The sequence below is a fragment of the Balaenoptera ricei genome, chromosome 16, assembly GCF_028023285.1.
Source record: "Balaenoptera ricei isolate mBalRic1 chromosome 16, mBalRic1.hap2, whole genome shotgun sequence".
NCBI classification, from domain to species: Eukaryota; Metazoa; Chordata; class Mammalia; order Artiodactyla; family Balaenopteridae; genus Balaenoptera; species Balaenoptera ricei.
In genome coordinates, this window is record NC_082654.1 from 117,984,919 (window position 1) to 118,003,068 (window position 18,150).

At 41.6% G+C, this 18,150-nt stretch overlaps 1 protein-coding gene across 23 annotated transcripts in view; it reads right to left on the reverse strand.

The window, feature by feature from the left end:
• ANK3 (ankyrin 3) overlaps positions 1–18,150 on the reverse strand; it is a 687,375-nt gene that overhangs the window by 155,643 nt on the left and 513,582 nt on the right. For all 23 annotated transcript variants that reach the window (XM_059900926.1, XM_059900918.1, XM_059900920.1 and 20 more), the window contains 6 exons: positions 17,095–17,193; positions 11,880–12,077; positions 9,923–10,021; positions 7,301–7,399; positions 4,585–4,683; positions 1,372–1,569 (listed from right to left, as the gene is read on the reverse strand). In XM_059900926.1, the coding sequence (XP_059756909.1) occupies positions 1,372–1,569; positions 4,585–4,683; positions 7,301–7,399; positions 9,923–10,021; positions 11,880–12,077; positions 17,095–17,193 (792 nt within the window). The remainder of the gene's footprint in view (positions 1–1,371; positions 1,570–4,584; positions 4,684–7,300; positions 7,400–9,922; positions 10,022–11,879; positions 12,078–17,094; positions 17,194–18,150) is intronic.

Genomic DNA, 18,150 nt, shown 5'->3' on the forward strand with positions numbered 1-18,150 from the left:
ACACTAATCCTGGGACTAGTCAGGTATCTGACAAGGATGAAGTTGGAAAGCTGGATCTGGGGCTTATTCTAGGGCCATTTGGGGATTTCACATTGTGGGAAGAATAGGTTATAGGGTCCAGGCCCAATTTGGATTTGGAGGGCTTGGAAAAATCTAGGACGAGTCTGGACCTCCCATAACCTCCCACATCACCAGATTGGAGCCTTTCTCTCCCCCTTTCTCTATTGCCACACGTATACACACGTCTGTATGTATGACCCAGTCCTTAGGGGTAGGAGTCAGACATTCTCACACTTTAGCTGAACTGAACTGAACAATAACACAGGGTTCTATCTCAATAAATAGGCGAGAGTTGAGAATCTCCTTCTTCTTGCTTCCAACTCTTACAGGGATCTGGGTATCAACCGGTCAGTCACCATGCACAGCTAGGGCCCCATGCACAAGGCAGGGATTAGAAGGTCATCAACATATTTGACCCCATGGGACTATAGCCAGTTAGAGGCAGTGGGCAGCTTGTATGGTGGAAGGGCTGGGACACTCAAAACCCCATCACCCATTCCTCTGTTTCACATGTTAAATGAGATCCAGGAACTTGCATGTCTACTGAAGAGCGTGAAGAATCACAGGGGGTGAATTTTGAGAAAGTCATCATTTGTTCAGATAGTTTTCCAAGTATTTGTAATCACTGTAATTATCTTCTGCATTGATTACACATTAATGCTTCTTCTCTGCATCTAAAAAAGGGTGTAACACCAATTTCTAGCTTTCTAAGACATGCCATGGGCCAATTCGTCTTGCTATCACACTTGCTAGTTTACGTAGGATCAAAGAAAAATGAGCTCTAAGTTTTGCATTCTGCACTTGAAAAGCAACTGTGTGGTGGGTTATTACTATAAGGTATCAGAGCTGAGATGAAAGAAAAACAAACCTATAAATCAGAAAAGAAAACCACCACAACAAAAAAAGCAGCAACAACAACAAACCAAGAAAAATCCACCTCCTGCTTTGAAAATATTATAAAAGCATTAACCAACTGAGCTTTGATAATGTGGTTTGTATACCTGGCCTCAGCAAGAGAAATCTGTGGCTGTGTTTTTAAAGCACCCTTTAAATCTATCAAATAACTTGCAAGAAACATCTGACTCCAGACATCAATAAGGTTTCATTAGAAGATAATGTACTGAGAAATGTAAGACACACACACACACCAAATCACCCTGCCCCACCCCAGGGCTTTGCTGGCCATGTTAATCCTGGGATCCAAGTGTAGCTGCTGTTGTACAGCTTTTGTACCTATTACCATGTAATACGAAACTGTAAAGAGAATGTTTTTTGGGGGACACAGCAGGAGTCTACGGCTGGCTTTCATACCTTTGTTGTTATAGATAAAGATGCGCCATGATCCAAAAGGAATGCGGCTACGTCCTCATGCCCCTCTCGGGCTGCAAGGTGCAGTGGGGTGTACCCAGAAGTCGTGGCTGCATTTGGCGATGCTCCTTGCTGCAACAGCTGCTGTACTATATCTGCTTTCCCCAGTCGGGCAGAAATGTGGAGTGGGGTTTGGTCATCCTACAGGACAAGGTAAAAATGCAGGGCTGATGAGCTGAGAAAACAATGGTGCCACTGCGAAAAATACAGGAAACTTCACTGTTTGGTATCAGAGGCTACATTCAACTCTTTGATTCAATACTAAAAAGAACCTCATTTATCTTTTAAGTTTCAGAAAGGTGGGGATGGCAGATCGAAGCACCTTAAATACCCTTTGAGTAACCTATTAGCGTGAGAATTGTGAAAGGCAGTTCTATCTAGAAATTATCCCCACTCCCTCCTGCTATACTTTATCAATTTTTAAACCTCTGATGACTCCTTTTTGGGGGAGATAAGGGAATGGATCCTGGGAAAACGGAGATACCTGGGAGGGATATTATACCTCCACCAGTTCTCATGTACTCATATGTAATGAATTATCTTATTGGTGCTGCCTTCCCAGAGTCAAAAGTGGGAGGAGGGGAGGGGGCAGTATAGGATGGTTGAGGAAGGCTCCCAGCTAAGAGGGCTGATGGGGGCTGACAGCCAGCCCACCCTCTGCTGGCCGAGCTGTCATCCACGCTGCATCTGCCTGGAGGGGAAGGCACCTTATTACAGTTCACCCAAGGACACAAGGCACTCCTAAGTCCTGCACCCTGAGGGCCTTAGCCCCACGTTGGAGGGGTATCTTTTCCTTGTTTGCCCAAAGATGCCCTCTGGAGAGAAATCCCCTACCGGGATGTGAAGAAGTCCAGGTAAACACTTTATGTAGGGCAAGTAGAGAGAAGAGGCTGGAGCACAGGACACTGCTTTGCAAAGGGAAGTAAGATGACGGTCAAGATCAAAGCAAGAGGGTCTATGTAACTAGTAGGAAGTGTGAGAAGTTAGGGGAGATGCCACAAGGAAGAAGAGAAATACTGAAAATAGAAAGAGATAGTTGCCAAAGAAAAATCTCATACAACTCTGCTACTGCCTCCACCACCGCTAAACATCAACTGCACATGGGCATGCCCCAGGCATTCTACCTGCATTAATTCATTCATCATTACAGCAATCCTATCTCTTACAACTGTCATTATTCCCATTTTCTATATGAGGAAACTAGAGAAGGGAATGTGGCACAGAGATGTTAGTTAACCTGCCCAGTGTTACTCAGGTAGTACATGATGGACAAAGATTCGAACCCAGGCAGTCTGGCTATGGAAGTCAGGCTCTTAACAATGATACATACTATCTCTTTAATGAGATAACTATACATCTTATGGTCAATTTCAGCTTGTGGGTGAAACCATTTCCTAGACGAAATGCTTCATATGTAACAACACTCAAAAATGTGAGGTTTCTTGTAATGGTAGAGTACAGCCTCTCTTAACCAATCTACTTAACTGATTAACCGATATCCTCTAGATCAGGGGTCAGAACAGTAAAATCTAGGGGCCAAATCCAGCTGCCACCTGTGTTTGTAAATAAAGTTTTATTGGAACACAGTCATGTCCATTTGCTGATGTATTAAATTATGCACTCTCTATTGCTGTTTTCACTGTGTAACAACAGAGTTGAGAGACTGTGGACAAAGACTGCATCCTGTGAAGCCTAAAATATTTATGATCAGGCCCTTTACAGAAAAAGTTTGCTGAGCTTTGTTTCTAGGTCCTCTGTAAAATCTACCAGCTGGCACCACGACACACCAGACACTCAAGGTTTATAGTCTGCTGGCTAGAATGTTACCACTACCTTTGTACCCACCTGTGGATTTTATGTTTACAAAGACCTAGTTGTGTTTGTTCCCACACTAGTATGTTTATACTAGTACTTTTCTAGTTTGTACTATATTTACGCTAATTATATAATTACATAATATGTTAACAGGTAAAATATGAGTACGAAAGGAAAGGCTTTAAGAACACTAAGTTAAAAGCCTTGGAGAGCCTTGGTAGAAGTTGATAAAAACCAACTATGGTCAAACTACATATGGGTAGGAGAGCTGAATAGACTGGTGGAAAATTATAAAAGTTGAAAAATATCCTGTACTCAAACTGCTTTGCAAATGCCTCAGTTTTCTCTCCATTTAACCCTAAACTAGAAACTACAAAGTATGTAATTAAATGACAAATAAATGTACATTTGTATATGGAAGGGCTAAAATTAAATGGTTGAGGTATTTACATATCTATTTACGATTCTTGACCTAAACTGCCATTTAAAAAAAAAATTGGTAAATAAATTATAGTTTATTCATGCACTGAAAAAAAATCATTAAAAAAAAGCTAAACATCAATACATAAACAAACAAGAAATTTTAAACTGCCATTTTGATAACCAGACCAACTACCATCAAGATAGTGACAGATAGTGAGTTTCTTCTGGAGGGTAAATGCCAGGCAGAGAATGACGCATTCCAACTCAGCCCCTGGACTTCCCCAGCTGTCCAGTGGTTAAGGCTCCACCTTCCAATGCAGGGGGCGTGGGTTCGACCCCTGGTCTGGGAACTAAGATCCCACATGCCGCGAGGTGCGGCCAAAAACAAACAAACAAACAAGCTCGTCCCTGATGCTCTTCTATATTCTATGTCCCATGAACAACTCTGACCAAGTCTCAGGGTTTATGGTTTCACAACTTGCAGAGAAAAAGTTCAAACTCCCTTTTTCCTTTTGTGGCTCTGACAGCTGACATCTAGGTCAACCAAAAGAACTCAATTATGCTTCCAAACTGTGCTTGTTTTAGAAGCTTTGTGCATGAGCCCTTCTCCATAGAGTGCAAACAACTCTGGGCCAATTCTAGGTTTGTTTCCTAAGCCATTAGGGACGAGCAATGTGCCAAGGACACAAAGTTCTTTCGGGCACAAAGTTCTTGTTCTATTTCATTTTGTTAAATAATTGAGTAGATACACATGCAGGGAAGGGATGTTTTCAATATCCCTTGGGTAGAGACTTTTGTCACTGGTGGTGGTTCATTACTTTAAAAGAGTGATCCTGGAAGAAAGCATGCCTATGTTTAAAGGTTTTATTAAAATCATTTCTTCTCTCGGCAGCAAACACTTCCACGCTCGGCACATACCTTAGCTTTAGCTTCTACCTGAGCGCCGTCTTGCACCAGATACCGCACGACTTCGGCCTGGCCGGACCGAGCTGCCATGTGCAGTGCTGTTTCTCCTCTCTGGGGAACAGGAGCCAAGGTAACTTAACGGCAGCTCTAAAGAAGCCTGGCCTATTTTCTTTGCATAAAGTTGATGATGGAGGGTTTTTTTTTTTTTTTAAATAAAAAGTAGTTCCAAGCACTTCCTTATTGAAAATAGGAAAGATAGGAAATGAAATACACAAGAATTTCCCAGGAACCTGGTCCATGATGGAAGACATCAGTGTAAGCCCAGAGAGCACGGCAAGATCAGAAGCATGATCAATAATCTACAACGTAGCCTCACTGGGGGTTCAAAGGCAAATGCTATGGGGCCAAGCAGGAGGGTAGGTGAGTGAAGAGGGCAGATGCGGAGTGCGCCTGGAGACAGGCCATGCCTTATCCTGGCCAAGGGAGGCGCTGCTAGCTGGCGTCAGCAAGCTACTTCAGTAACGCTTTGGGATGCCACCTGTATCATGCCATACCTTCCTATTTTTCAAAAACAGTGGCAGTCTGGATATTTGTGTATATTTCTTGAATGTTGGTCAAAAAATGAGAGTTCAAAACAAAAGAAGACCAAAAATGCTGCACAGGCAACACAAAACACACCCAAGGGCCAGACTTGGCTTGCCCTTGGTTTGCATTTCCTGCTTTATCTCAACAGGTCATTATCCTTTTGGGCATTATCCCAAGGGGTTATTTTCTTTGCCACTGGATTTCCCCCGCCTCTGCTGCTTTTCACCAAATGGACTTTAATTCAGATGATCTCTTCGTTTATTTAATAATAAAAGAAAAAGGAAAACAACATAGAAAACACATATGGATCGAAATGTAAAAAGTAATAAAAATCAAATATATTCTCCCCACGCAAGTGATGCCCACCTTTTTTTAATTATTATTATTATTTTTAAAATTATATATATTTATTTATTTATGGCTACATTGGGTCTTCGTTGCTGCACGTGGGCTTCCTCTAGTTGTGGTGAGCAGGGGCTACTCTTCGTTGTGGTGCGCGGGCTTCTCATTGCGGTGGCTTGCCTTGTTGCAGAGCATGGTCTCTAGGTGCACGGGCTTCAGTAGTTGTGGCACGTGGGCTTCAGTAGTTGTGGCTCGCGGGCTCTAGAGCGCAGGCTCAGTAGTTGTGGCGCACGAGCTTAGTTGCTCCGTGGCATGTGGGATCTTCCCGGACCAGGGCTCGAACCCATGTCCCCTGCATTAGCAGGTGGATTCTTAACCACTGCGCCACCAGGGAAGTCCCGATGCCCACCTTTAAATTACTTTTTATAGATATTGCTTTGCTTTATAGGGCATCCACCTCCATGGAAGGATATGCAGAGATACAGTTCACACGAAACTTGTTGCTGTGTTTCCTGGAAAGGTGCTGAGGATGTAGGTGACCATGTTACCCAGTGTTTCCTTCGTAAAGGAAAACCTTCTCTCCTGGCGTTGGGACCAGGGAAGACTGCATTTCAGCTGAGAGCTGGTCTGACTCAAGCTGCTGGAAGACATAGAGCCTTTTGGGGGCCTACCCTCAGGGTGAGGACGCAGGACCGTATGGTTTGCCCTTTCTGTGCCAGAATGTTCCTCGTTTTATTTTTACTTCTTTGGTGCTCATGAGCCCAACTAGTGTTCTTATGCTTGTGGTCTGGGGTGCTAAGATTGTTATGCTGCTAAACTTAAAATTCTGTAAAACAATGTCAAAGGCCACATGCAGATCGAGGGTGATAAGTTACTCCTCTGACATTTACTATGAAGTGAGTCTCGTGGTTCTGCAGAGCAATGCTTAGTGTGGGAAAACAACAACATCCAATAATGAACTGAGTTCCATGGGTTTGCTATAACATTGTCGAGCACGCTGAAGAGAAATTACTTTGAAGTTACTTGAAATCACAATAAGGAGAGTGTTGGAACCACCTTCTCAACATGCAACACTTATTTTTTAAAAAAATTTTATTCAAGTATAGTTGATTTACAATGTTGTGTTAATTTCTGCTATATAGCAAAGTGACTCAGTTATACATATATATATTCATTTTCATATTCTTTTCCATTACGGTTTATCACAGGATATTGAATATAGTTCCCTGTGCTATACAGTAAGGCCTTGTTGTTTATCCATCCTATATATAATAATTTGCATTTGCTTATCCCAAACTCCCAATCCATTCCTCCCCCAACCCCCTCCCCCTTGGCAACCACAAATCTGTTCTCTATGTCTGTGAGTCTGTTTCTGTTTTGTAGATAAGTTCATTTGTGTCACATTTTAGATTCCACATATAAGTGATGTCATACAGCATTTTTCTTTCTCTTTCTGACTTACTTTGCTTAGTATGATAATCTCTAGGTCCATCGTGCATGCAACATGCTTCTGTTGAAAAAAAAACTCTCCCCGTCCACAAAACTTTCTTTTTTAAAGCATAATATTCAGTAGTAATATACACAGTCCCTAAGTCTTAGCAATTTGTGACCAGCTAGTGATCGAATGGATCTTGCCTTTGAAATAAAGGAAACCACAGGTATTTTCAAAATTCTGTCCTTTTAAGTACTCAAGTTAAATGGGAATTAATTTACCTATAACAAAAATAAGTAGATTGAGAGCAACCGTTTCCAGTTTCATAAATGCTCACAATTAGACCTACTTTGTTCAAAGGATACTTACCACGTTGGTGGTATTTGGTGAGGCTCCATGATGCGTTAGTTGTGACACGATATTTACATGCCCCATGAAGGCAGCAACATGGATTGGGGTAAGGCCCGACTGGGGGAAAAGAGGGAAATGTCAGTTTGTTGGCTTATTTTAAAAAGGGTTTGTCTGCCTGCCTGCCTGCCTACCTGCCGTCCATCCATCCAGGCTAAGATAACCAATTTATTGATCAGATCAGAAAACATCAAGACATCACCATTACGTCATAGATTCTATAAGGCAAACGTATCAATATTCATCATTTCTCTAAAGCACGTTCCGTGATTATGAAAGGCCTATGTCATAACCATTAAAGAAGAAAGATTCATTTCACACATTTTATATAGCTCTATAAAAAATATTTACAGAAATACCTTGAAGGTTTTTTCCCCTCTGCTACTAAGCCTTCCTTATCCATATGACTGTGTGTGTGTGTGTGTGTGTGTATGTGTGTGTCTGTGTGTGTCTGTGTGTGGAGGGGGGACACTTGTGTGATTACATACACAATAGCAAAAAGTCAACTTTTATTTCAGATCCTATTCTGGCCTTTTAATAAGGACTCCCATGCTCTCAGAATCACTGATTATATTACGCGTGAAAGAGCAGGGTGGGAACACAAAGCCATCCCTCTAAGAAATGAGCAGATCAGCATTAACTGTCCCAATCATTTACATTTTTATCTTTCTGCATATTATAAATTAAGGTGATATAATTAAGGCAAATAGAACAATGGTCACTAGACTAGACCTTAATTTTCATGTGTGCTTCAAAGTCCTCTTCACACACCAACCCTCCCCCAACCACTGGTGCTTCTTGCATAAAATGATTTCATTTTCAGTTTTTCAGAATTTAATCCCACTTATGCCATGAACATCATAATTTGGGAAAAAAAACCTTAATATGGCTAGAAAAAGCTGAGAGAGAAGGAGACAACTAATTTCAACAGAAATTTGAGTAACGTCAAAAAATATGTTAAAGGAATTCTATACAATGAAAGTAAGATAGAAGACAGAAGAGGTAGAATTTTGGTTGCCCAGACTTCAAATAGTGGGAACTGAGGAAAACAGGGGGAAGGAGAATTTTGTTATAATTCGGCACCTTTTCCCATCAGTAGGGGGAGTTGTTAGGACATGGTCTGCACCGCCTTTCCGAGGGAGTACAGGGCTGGCAGTGGAAGCGTCTCATCACAGGCTGGCATCTCTGGACACTTATTCAGACGCCAGTGAAAAATCTTTTATTTCAGAGCCCGCTCTGATCTTTAAAAAGGGCTGCCGCGCACTGAGAATAAACTTACTATTTTATAATGAAAATAACTGGGTGCCTGCCATGAAGCCAGAAGACTCAGAAAACAGCGAATCGGTATTAATATTTTCTATCATTTAGTATTTCAAAGTTGTGTTAGAAATCAAGGCAAATACTTCATTTGCAGATGAGAAACTGAGGCAAAACAACAATGACTGGACTAGACCTTAGTGTTTACGTTAGCTTCAAATCCTAGAGTCTTCATGGCTGCATTCAACAAAACTTTACTGAATGATCTACTATGGCATCCACTGTGTTGCGGGTATATTAAGACCAGTAAGACTCTGGCCTGCCTTGGTGGAGCCTGCAGTTTTGGGGCGGGGTGGAGGGGAGTGGCTCGGTCATAAGTAAGCCAGCTGGACAAGACCTTTGACGGAAATATGCACAGGATGTGGCGATGGTCCCAAGGAGGAGCTCCTGGCCCAGGCCAAGGGTTAGGGGAAGATTCCTGGAGAAGGTAGCCCCAGATCTGGTCCTGAAAGACATGCAGGACTAGCCTGGAAAGGGAGGGGCGTGACGCATGGAGGGTGTAGCGATATGGAGTGAACAAAAGAGAGTGCAGCCTAGGGAAGCGGATGCCAGGCTTGGTTTGCGTGTTGCAGGCTCAGCCCTGATCCCAATAAATCGCTTCTCTGAGTTCTATGTCAGTTTGTCTGAAAGAAACCGAGAGCTACCCTTTTACTAACTTCATTCTTTAACTAACTTTAACTAACTTTAATTCTGAGTTTTTCCTGAGAGCAATCCTCACTTCATCGGTATGCAGAGGTTATGTTGTGCAGGGTTTCTCAACCGTGGCACACGTGACATTTTGAGCCAGATAATTCTTTGTTGTTGGAGGCTGGGCTGTACACTGTAGAATGTTTAGTAGCATCTCTGGCCTCTGTCCACTAGATGCCAGTAGCACCATCCAGTTGTGACAACTAGAAATACTTCCAGACATGGCCAAATGCCTCGTGGCGGGCAAAACCACCCCTAAGCACTGCATTACAGGATTTGAGAAGCAGTGCATGAATGGATTTCATGTAAATTACGCTTGGAGTGATGGCACCCCCCGTCCCCCCGCCCGCCTTGAGCACGACACATGTGCTTGGGTTACGCTTCTCGTCATGGTGATGTATTTGCTCTCTCCTCCCACTCTCGTCTGCTCTCCTAAGGAATGGCAGCCCCTTGGGTGAAGGGTTCAGAAAGTAGTATGACAACCACACACAGCAAAACTAGCTGGTCGTCAGGGAGGGCACTGGGCCTCTGCCTGCTGAGGCTGTACATGGGGAACCCCAGAAATCCTCCTCTTCTCACCTCGGTTATAGCTTGGATGGATGCACCATGTTTCAGAAGGAGTTCCATTACTTTAATTCGATTCTTCTTGCAGGCAATATGGAGAGGGGTAAAGCCATTCTGCAAGGGAAAAAGACACAGACCTACTGGATTACGTTCCGTTGAGATCTACTCCCACTGCGTATGGTAAAATATTTTTGCAAAAGTGACGTTGTGTAAAGATTTGGAAATGAGCGGCAACAACGAGGGGTTAAACCGAAAACAGATTCTTTTCTGGAAGCACAGGTAGTCTACCTGCTCCCAGGAACCCAAGGTGCCCTGCTAATCACGAACAGGAAGCAAATTTTTGTCAGAATCTCCTGGTAGTTAAGGCAAAATGGTCATGCGTCTTCTTAGACTACTTTATTCTGGAATTTATTTTCCGAATATGTCCCTCCTCTACCTCATTTCAAACACAGACTAAAAACACCTCGGCCAAAATGTGTCCTCACGGCCAAAACTTCACCACTGCCCATTGTGACTTCTCTGCTGCATTTAAAAACAACTTCAAGACCTGTTCTGAAATGTTTTTATTTCTTCCAAGTTTTAAGATTCAAGTAGGTGCTTACTCCAAGGAAGCAGAAAGTTAAACAACCCAACATTAGTTGGATCATTTGGTTTAATGTTTAATCTAATAAAAGAACCTGCTTTGTAAACAAATTACTTACCAAACTGTACTGCCCGCTAAGTGAGACAGACCATGGAGCATATTTTTGTCGCCACAGAGAACTACAGACTATCAGGGCCCAGCATGCAAGCTTAGGTCAGAGTCACCGCGAGTGCTTCTGTGGAGGTTTTGAGACCATTTACCAGGCCGTAGTCCATCCGGGGGTGACTGTCTACAACCCCCAGAGCCTCCTAATGTTGTGAAATCTTCAGTCAGAGGAAAACGAGGATGAGAGCCCACACCCTGTTGTAAGGCTCTTTTTCTTGTGTGGAAAAATAAGTCATGACTGCTCATTTCTTTTCCTCCCTTCTCAGAATTCAAAGATTTGTTTGATATCTTGAGCCAGTCAACAGCTCTTAAAATGCTGCTCCAGGAAAAGCATTTAGAATTACGATGGTGATGGAGCTGCCTGGGGTCTGGAGGGCTCCTCTCTGCCCATCCTTTCCTGCCCACTCCAAATCTCAGGGCCCACAGAGTGCCAGAGGTGACCATATGAGCCGCAAGGGAGCAGAGACCCTTCTTAAAATGGTTGATCAGATGACAGCCTTTACCGCAAAATTGCTAGTAAACGCACAAGTTTTCCCTGGCACTTGGTGACATATTTTTTTCCTAAACATGAGTGCTTCTTCTGAACTAAATTTAAACAGCTTACTAACTTGGGACCATTTATTTTTCTAAAGACAACAAACACCATCTCCTTGTGAAAACCACACTAGATAGCAAAGCTCAAGGTTAAAGCAGCATGTCATTCTAGGAGTTAAGACTACAAACTAGACCAAATTTTTCATTCGCATCTTGAGGAAACAATGACAGGTGATACTTCATTACCTTACATGTTTAACATCCTCACGTCGGATTTCTGCTCACAAATTCCTAGACCTTTCATGTTTAAGATGAAGCTTTCTGATCATTCTGCCTCGTATTTTTAGATCTCACAAAAAACTTTTAATTCACAGTTATCACTTTACCTACCAGAAGATAAGTTGACCAGCTCAGTCCTCTTGTACTTGTACGGTCTTTGGGTTTATTTACGTAAGAGAATCACGAGTGTGATCATAAAGAAGTTAATGATTTAGCCTCACCAGTCTTGCTTACGTTGGAAATAGAAGGGTTAACAGATTTTCCAGAAGGTCATTTGAAGGTTGACAAGAAGTACACTTTACTTAACTAGACCTTCCATTTTCACCTCTTGAAAAGGAACCCCTTTACATGCAGGGGTAGCATGTGGTCAGCAGGACAACACAGGCTGGACCTGTGAGCTAAGCTACTCACCAGGGCTTTGGCGTTGGGGTTAGCTTTCTTGTCCAAGAGAACCTTGGCGACCTTGTAGTGGCCACAGTGGGCCGCCACGTGCAGAGCAGTCAGATAGTCATTGGTGACGTCGTCCACGGGCACGTTATGCTGGAGGAGAAGTTGCACGCAGTTTAAATGATCCCCCTGTGTAGCCATGTGCAGTGGAGACAATCCATTCTGGAACACAGAAGACAAGCGGAGTTTATTGTTTTACCTTTACAAATGTGAATGTGCCCAACACAAAACACAGAACGAATGTGAACAGATGAAAACCCTAGATTTGCACACGGAAATACCTTCTCTTATTAAGAGGTTTTGTGGCAACTGTTTTGAACTGCAGCTACTTTCCAAACCAGTCCTCCTACTTCTTATATCAATCAAAAATAAATTTTCAACGATAATTTCTTTTTCTGATTTAAAAAAATAGTGTGAATTGCACTAAGGTCCACTATTGATTGCACTTCCAGTGAATTTGAATTCTTAATATTTAAGACTGAAAATTGGAAATCAACTGTACTTCAATTAAAAAAGTACTGATAACAACAAAAGACTGAAAAGGATAAAATAAAGGCAGAAACAGAATGGTATTCACTAGAGTGGTTTTTATTTTGTGCTCCTGTGTTATTAATGCTTGATATTGAATATTATATTGATCAATTTTTAGAAAAAAGATCTGAATACAACACATTTCATCTCACATCAGTGCAGACAGGAAAACTTTGCCCTTTTCCATCAATCTGGTGCCCCCATGTGTCTATGGCGAGGAAAGGCAAGACAGTGACGAACTCATTAACTAATTAATGCTTGCCTCAGTTTAAATCAATTGGGTTCAATGACAGGTCATCATATGCAATACGGATAAGTAAAAAATTCATTTAGAGAGCTGAGAGAAGGCATGAGAGGGGTCAAAGGTAACTAAAACCGTTAAAAAGATTGGAGTGACATTTAGCATTCAACACACGTTTTCTAATGAAGGCAAAAACAAGGTATTAAGATATCAGTCTTTCCAGGCACGCTTCCTTTAAATATGGAGACAAAGTGTTGGAGCCTGGGAAGTTCCTAGAGAATCCAGTTATCAAGAGAGGCTCTAGTAATTACTGTAACCTAGTTTAACCTACGTGGGAGGGAAAAGTGATGGTAAATTCAGTTTCCAAAAAAATCACCATCACTGAACTTTGAAAATAATGATATACTAAATATGCACCAATGAACTAGGTATTTCTGAATCCTCCGGGCCAAGTTAAATTCCCCTCATTTATCTGAATGACATAAAACAAGAGTTCAAGGGGGAAAAAAAGCAAGCCTTCCTTTGGCCACTCTCATGGCATCATTCACTCACCATGTCATGTATTTCAGCTATTTTTGTCTGCTGAAAGCAGGAGGCTCATGGGTTATAATTTCCCCATATTGCCCAGCAGAGAGCCTTGTATATATAGAAAGAGCTCCATAAATAATTATGTAAATTTAAAGCCTTCACACACTGCCAGTCAAGCAGAATATTTCTGCCTAAAAAATTCCACTCCAACATTTTGAACCAAAGTAGAAACTAAGGTGCAACAAAGGAGGGGAACATTTCTCATTTGAGATACTGCCACCCACAAGCATATGCACTTGTTTATTTCCTGCCAAAACATTCCTCTGCTTTATGTTTTGATACAGTCTTAGAGGAAAACACGAAGTAAACAAAGAAACAAAATGTGAGAGAACAAATGACTTACTGGAGAGTAGAAATGGGAGGCTGTGTCAATAAAAGAAGGAAATTCTCGAATGATACACAAAACAACCACATATGAGTGGGTAACTTATAGGTCACTGGGGAAGGACCAGAAGAAAGGAAAGATCATCTGCCACGTGGAGAGGGGTCATACTATGTATGGCATTGTCATCAAGCTAAAAACATGGATCCAGTGTGATGGTTTTTCTTAGCTCAGAAAGATGAAAGTCTTGAAGAGTTAGACAGACGGTCTTAAAGTTTGGAATGCCTTCATTCGCTTACTATTCACTCAACAAATATTTGGTGAAGGTCTCCTATGTGCCAGGTGCTGATTTAGGTCCTTGGGGTACTGCACTGAATAAGACAAAGTTCTTGTTTTCATTTCACTGAAGAAAGAGACAGCAAACAGGTAAAGAAACTAAGAAGGCCTCTCTGAGAAGACGACATTTGAGTTGAGAAATGTGTGAAGACTGCAGAGCTCTGGGACAGACTGAGAGAGGTCACTCTGAGGGAATGGGAAATGGGAACAGACTTGGTGTATTCTAGGAAGTGAAAGAAGGCTGCTTGGCTAGAAGAAGGTAAGGACCAGAAGGAGAGATGAGGCAGAGAGGTGGTCAGATTCTGGTAAGGAGTTCTCAGTGCAGTGGGCGGGGCAACTTCCAGATAAACATGGTAGACGTGACATGCGTGTTTATCCATCCTTTCACAAACTCCACTAAAAAACATGAACGGAAGTGAAAAGGTAAAACCCACAGGGCATGCACACCCACACACTCACACAACATGGCAAAGGAAACAAAAACAGATGTGTGATGTCTATAAACTTTGGAATACGAGAAAAGATTTTAAGTGTTACCTCAGCCAGCAGAGAGGAAAAGGCTGACACCTAAGTGCCTGTTGAGGGGTATAATCCGTGGTGTGCTGGTAGATGTTTCACAATAGCTCTTTGAAGAAGAACAGCCCTGAGATAGGGCATTTGCCAATTTCCAAGGTGTAAAGACCTCTATGCTATGACCAATTTCAAGCTATCGACATGATGTTACTGAATATGGAACTGGAAAGAGATGTACCCAACAGGCTCCAGTATACCACGGGGTAAAATAACGACAAAGGATTTACCTCTCAAATGCCCAAAAGGCAGACAATACGGAAACATAGTACCTGGGAGGATAAAGATGAGGCTTGGGGCCAAAAGCAGGATTGGTTTAGCTGCCTATGGAGTGGTCAGGTCTCCAAGCCCTTCCAACCCAGCAAAGCCAGATGACTGCCCCCTCATACCTTGCAGGAAACCAGGAATTTAAATTTCTGGAGATTCTGGATGTGGAGGCTGGGGCAGAGTGGAGGGCAGTGGTTAGCCTCTGGACTGAGAACAGGTGTTCACAGAAGAAGGAAGGACAGCATAGGTGTTAAGAGTATGATCTCTAGAGTGAGACTGCCTGGGTTCAAATCCTTGGTCTACCACTAGCTGAGACATCTCGAGAAAGTTACTTTCTCTCTTTGGGTCTCAGTTTCCTCATCTATAAAAAGGGCATAATAGTAGAACCAGTACCTCATCGAGTTGTGGTGGGGAGTAACTGGGTTAATATATGTAAAGTGCTTAGAGCCTGGTATGTAGTAAATGTAACAACAACTATGTAAATGTTGTTATCATTGTTATGATTAAGGTATGCATAGAGGACCAGGAGAATGACAGCTCCTTTTCCTTTTTCTTACTCAATGTATTCGGCAAAAGGTTAGAGGACTCATCCCTCAAAAAAACCGAACCTTCCAGAGAAAAGGGCAATTTATCCTGACGTTAGGGACCCCTCCAACCCACCACCACCTGATACACCTGAGAGAAGCCCTGCCCACACTCTCACGGAGCTTCCACTCAAAGGTGAGTGCTTGACATGGTCAGGTACAGACATTCGTGGGCAACCCCCATCATGAAAAAGAGAGCCAAAGCCAACAAAGAGAAAAAAGGAAATCTGAGGAGTTAGGGACAGATGAGAGGCAGAAAGACTTTTAAAGAAATGTCACCTTGAATGTTCTCCAAAAGGCAGCAGAATGTATAGCATCCATAAAACAAGAACTGGATGCTTTAAGAAAAGAAGCTCTCAGAGGACAAGAAGATGTTCTTGCATATGAAAAGCATCAAAGAAAAAAGTCAAGGAGATTTCTCAGGAAAAAAAGCCAAACAGAGACTGAGATGAACACTAGGAGAAGAATGACGAGACAATGATTTGCTTTTTAATTGTATCTGTACTGCTCTGAAAAAATAAAAATTAATTTTAAAGAGAACGACGGGAATTACTTGGAGGCTTTTTAGGCAGGAGGTGGACATGATTTGGTTGACAGTTTATATGGCCACTCTGACTGCAAAATGGGAACTGGATTGGAAAGGAGCAGGTGAGGAAGTGGGGGACCAGCGAGGAAGTGATTACGATGGTTCAGGAAGATGATGTAGCTCAAAGATAGCAGTGGGATGGAGAGAAGATACATACGGACTATGTGAAAGGAAAAACAACAAATAGAATGGTTCAGATGAGAAGCACTCAAAAGTCCAAGATGTCATCAGGTGCAATGAAAAATAGTGGCTGCTTAATTCTGTTGGATAATATCTCCAGCAGCTCACCAATCTAAACCCTGCATTTCAAATGAGTGATGGAATTGTTCAGACCAACTTGACCCTGTCCATCTTCACTAGAGTTGTTGAGTAAACACCGACCAGAGTACAAACAGGAGTAATATGTTCTTTTGGGTTTTTTTTTTGTTAACGTTTAGAAATTAGGGCTCTTTATAAAGCTTAACATAGCTTCAAAAAATCACTGGTTTGATTTATAAAAACAGTAATGACTCTGAGGTAGTTTTTATATGTCCCGAAATTTATTTACAAATATTCTCTCTTTCATATACTGTCAAATGGTTTTACCATTTAAAAATCCAGAAGACACTTAGTAAAACATTATTTCTTTTTAGGCCATCACCATGTATTCCCTTCAGATATGTCAACTTTTCCAAAGGCCCAAGCAAGGTATAGTCTTTCCAAAGTTTCCAGTCTTTTTCAGTTAAATGATATCTTGGCCTTTTTAATAGTCTGTGAACTCTCCAGAAATAAACTGAGGGGCTGGAGAAAGTGCACCAGCACCCAGACTTTAGACTGTAGATCTTGCAGTCTTTTTTTCCCCAACAAGCAATCATTCCTGAGCTATGAAAATTTCATAGAATAAAAGCAAGCAGTAAGTGTTCCTGAAACAAAACAGAATAAAAACAAAAGCAACACGCACGCAAATGACCTGGTAATAGAGGGCATGCATCTGAAGGCCTCATAAACCCAAACTTAATCTCGAGGGTCACCAAAGATTGGGTGCACAGAGCCACGCTAATTGCTAAATTCAAACTACGGTATTTTCTATGTGATTGAAAGGCTGGGTGAAATAACTGGTCAGGGGATTCAAAGCTAAATACAGTGTGATGACCGAACACCTGGGGAGAAATTACCTTGGTTTTTGAGAGAATGGGGGCAGCTCTATCAAGCAGCATCTCCACCACCTGCTCATGGCCACTCCTCGCTCCACAGTGCAGTGGCGTCAGCCCATCCTACCAAACAAGGCAACATCTTCAATTACAGTTGACGGGAAATTCTATAAATGAGTGCATTCGGTCAAGATTCGGCGCGGCATCCAACGTGCTGTGGACCAGCGAGCTTCAAACATTTACGCATGTATCTCATAAAACAATTTTATACTTTCAACTAGAGGGCAGAATTTTTCATAAGTTTAAGTAGTTGCCAAGTGTGTGATTCCACACAAAACTGACATTTAAAAATATAACTGTTCCACTACTCTTTCGACTATCCAATGGAATCTAAACACTGTAAGTAATTTGATAGCCACCATTTTAAAAAATACACAAATCTTTAAAATAGGAATTGGTAACAGAAATTTTACATTGGTCCTTTTTGCTCCTGCATGTCTATTTCCATTCCACTTCCCCCATATAATTTTATCTTCATGTAATATAATTTTATGCTTGAGTGTTTTTTATTGATTACGGTATCATATTTCCCTGCTGCAAAAATACATAAATTTACTTTTTAGAAAGGTTTAAAGATTTCCTGAGAACATAAGGCTTTATTTAAGTATCAAAAATAAATCTCCTGATTGGCATTATAATTATTCAAACACAATGGATCAAAACAGGAAAAATACATTACATATTTTATGATTATTAAGCAAGAGTAACAATTTATTAAAAATTCCTCTCTGAATGAGATGTATTTTTTTCACAACTAGTTCATGGATCTGCTAATGAGTATTATTTATTGCTAAGATGAGACAGGGTTCAGCGTCAATACTTCCCTAATTTTTGTTTTTATAAATGCTAGTGCTAAGACATCTTGTCTGCATAAATAAGTAGTTGGACTTCTGTTTTGGTAGTGCCGCTAATTCTCTAAACTCCTGAATTACATGCCAAAAATCACTTAATAAACTTTCATCAAAGATTTCTTCCAATGATCCATCATAAGACATAAGGACCATTAGGTCCTTCCTTTTT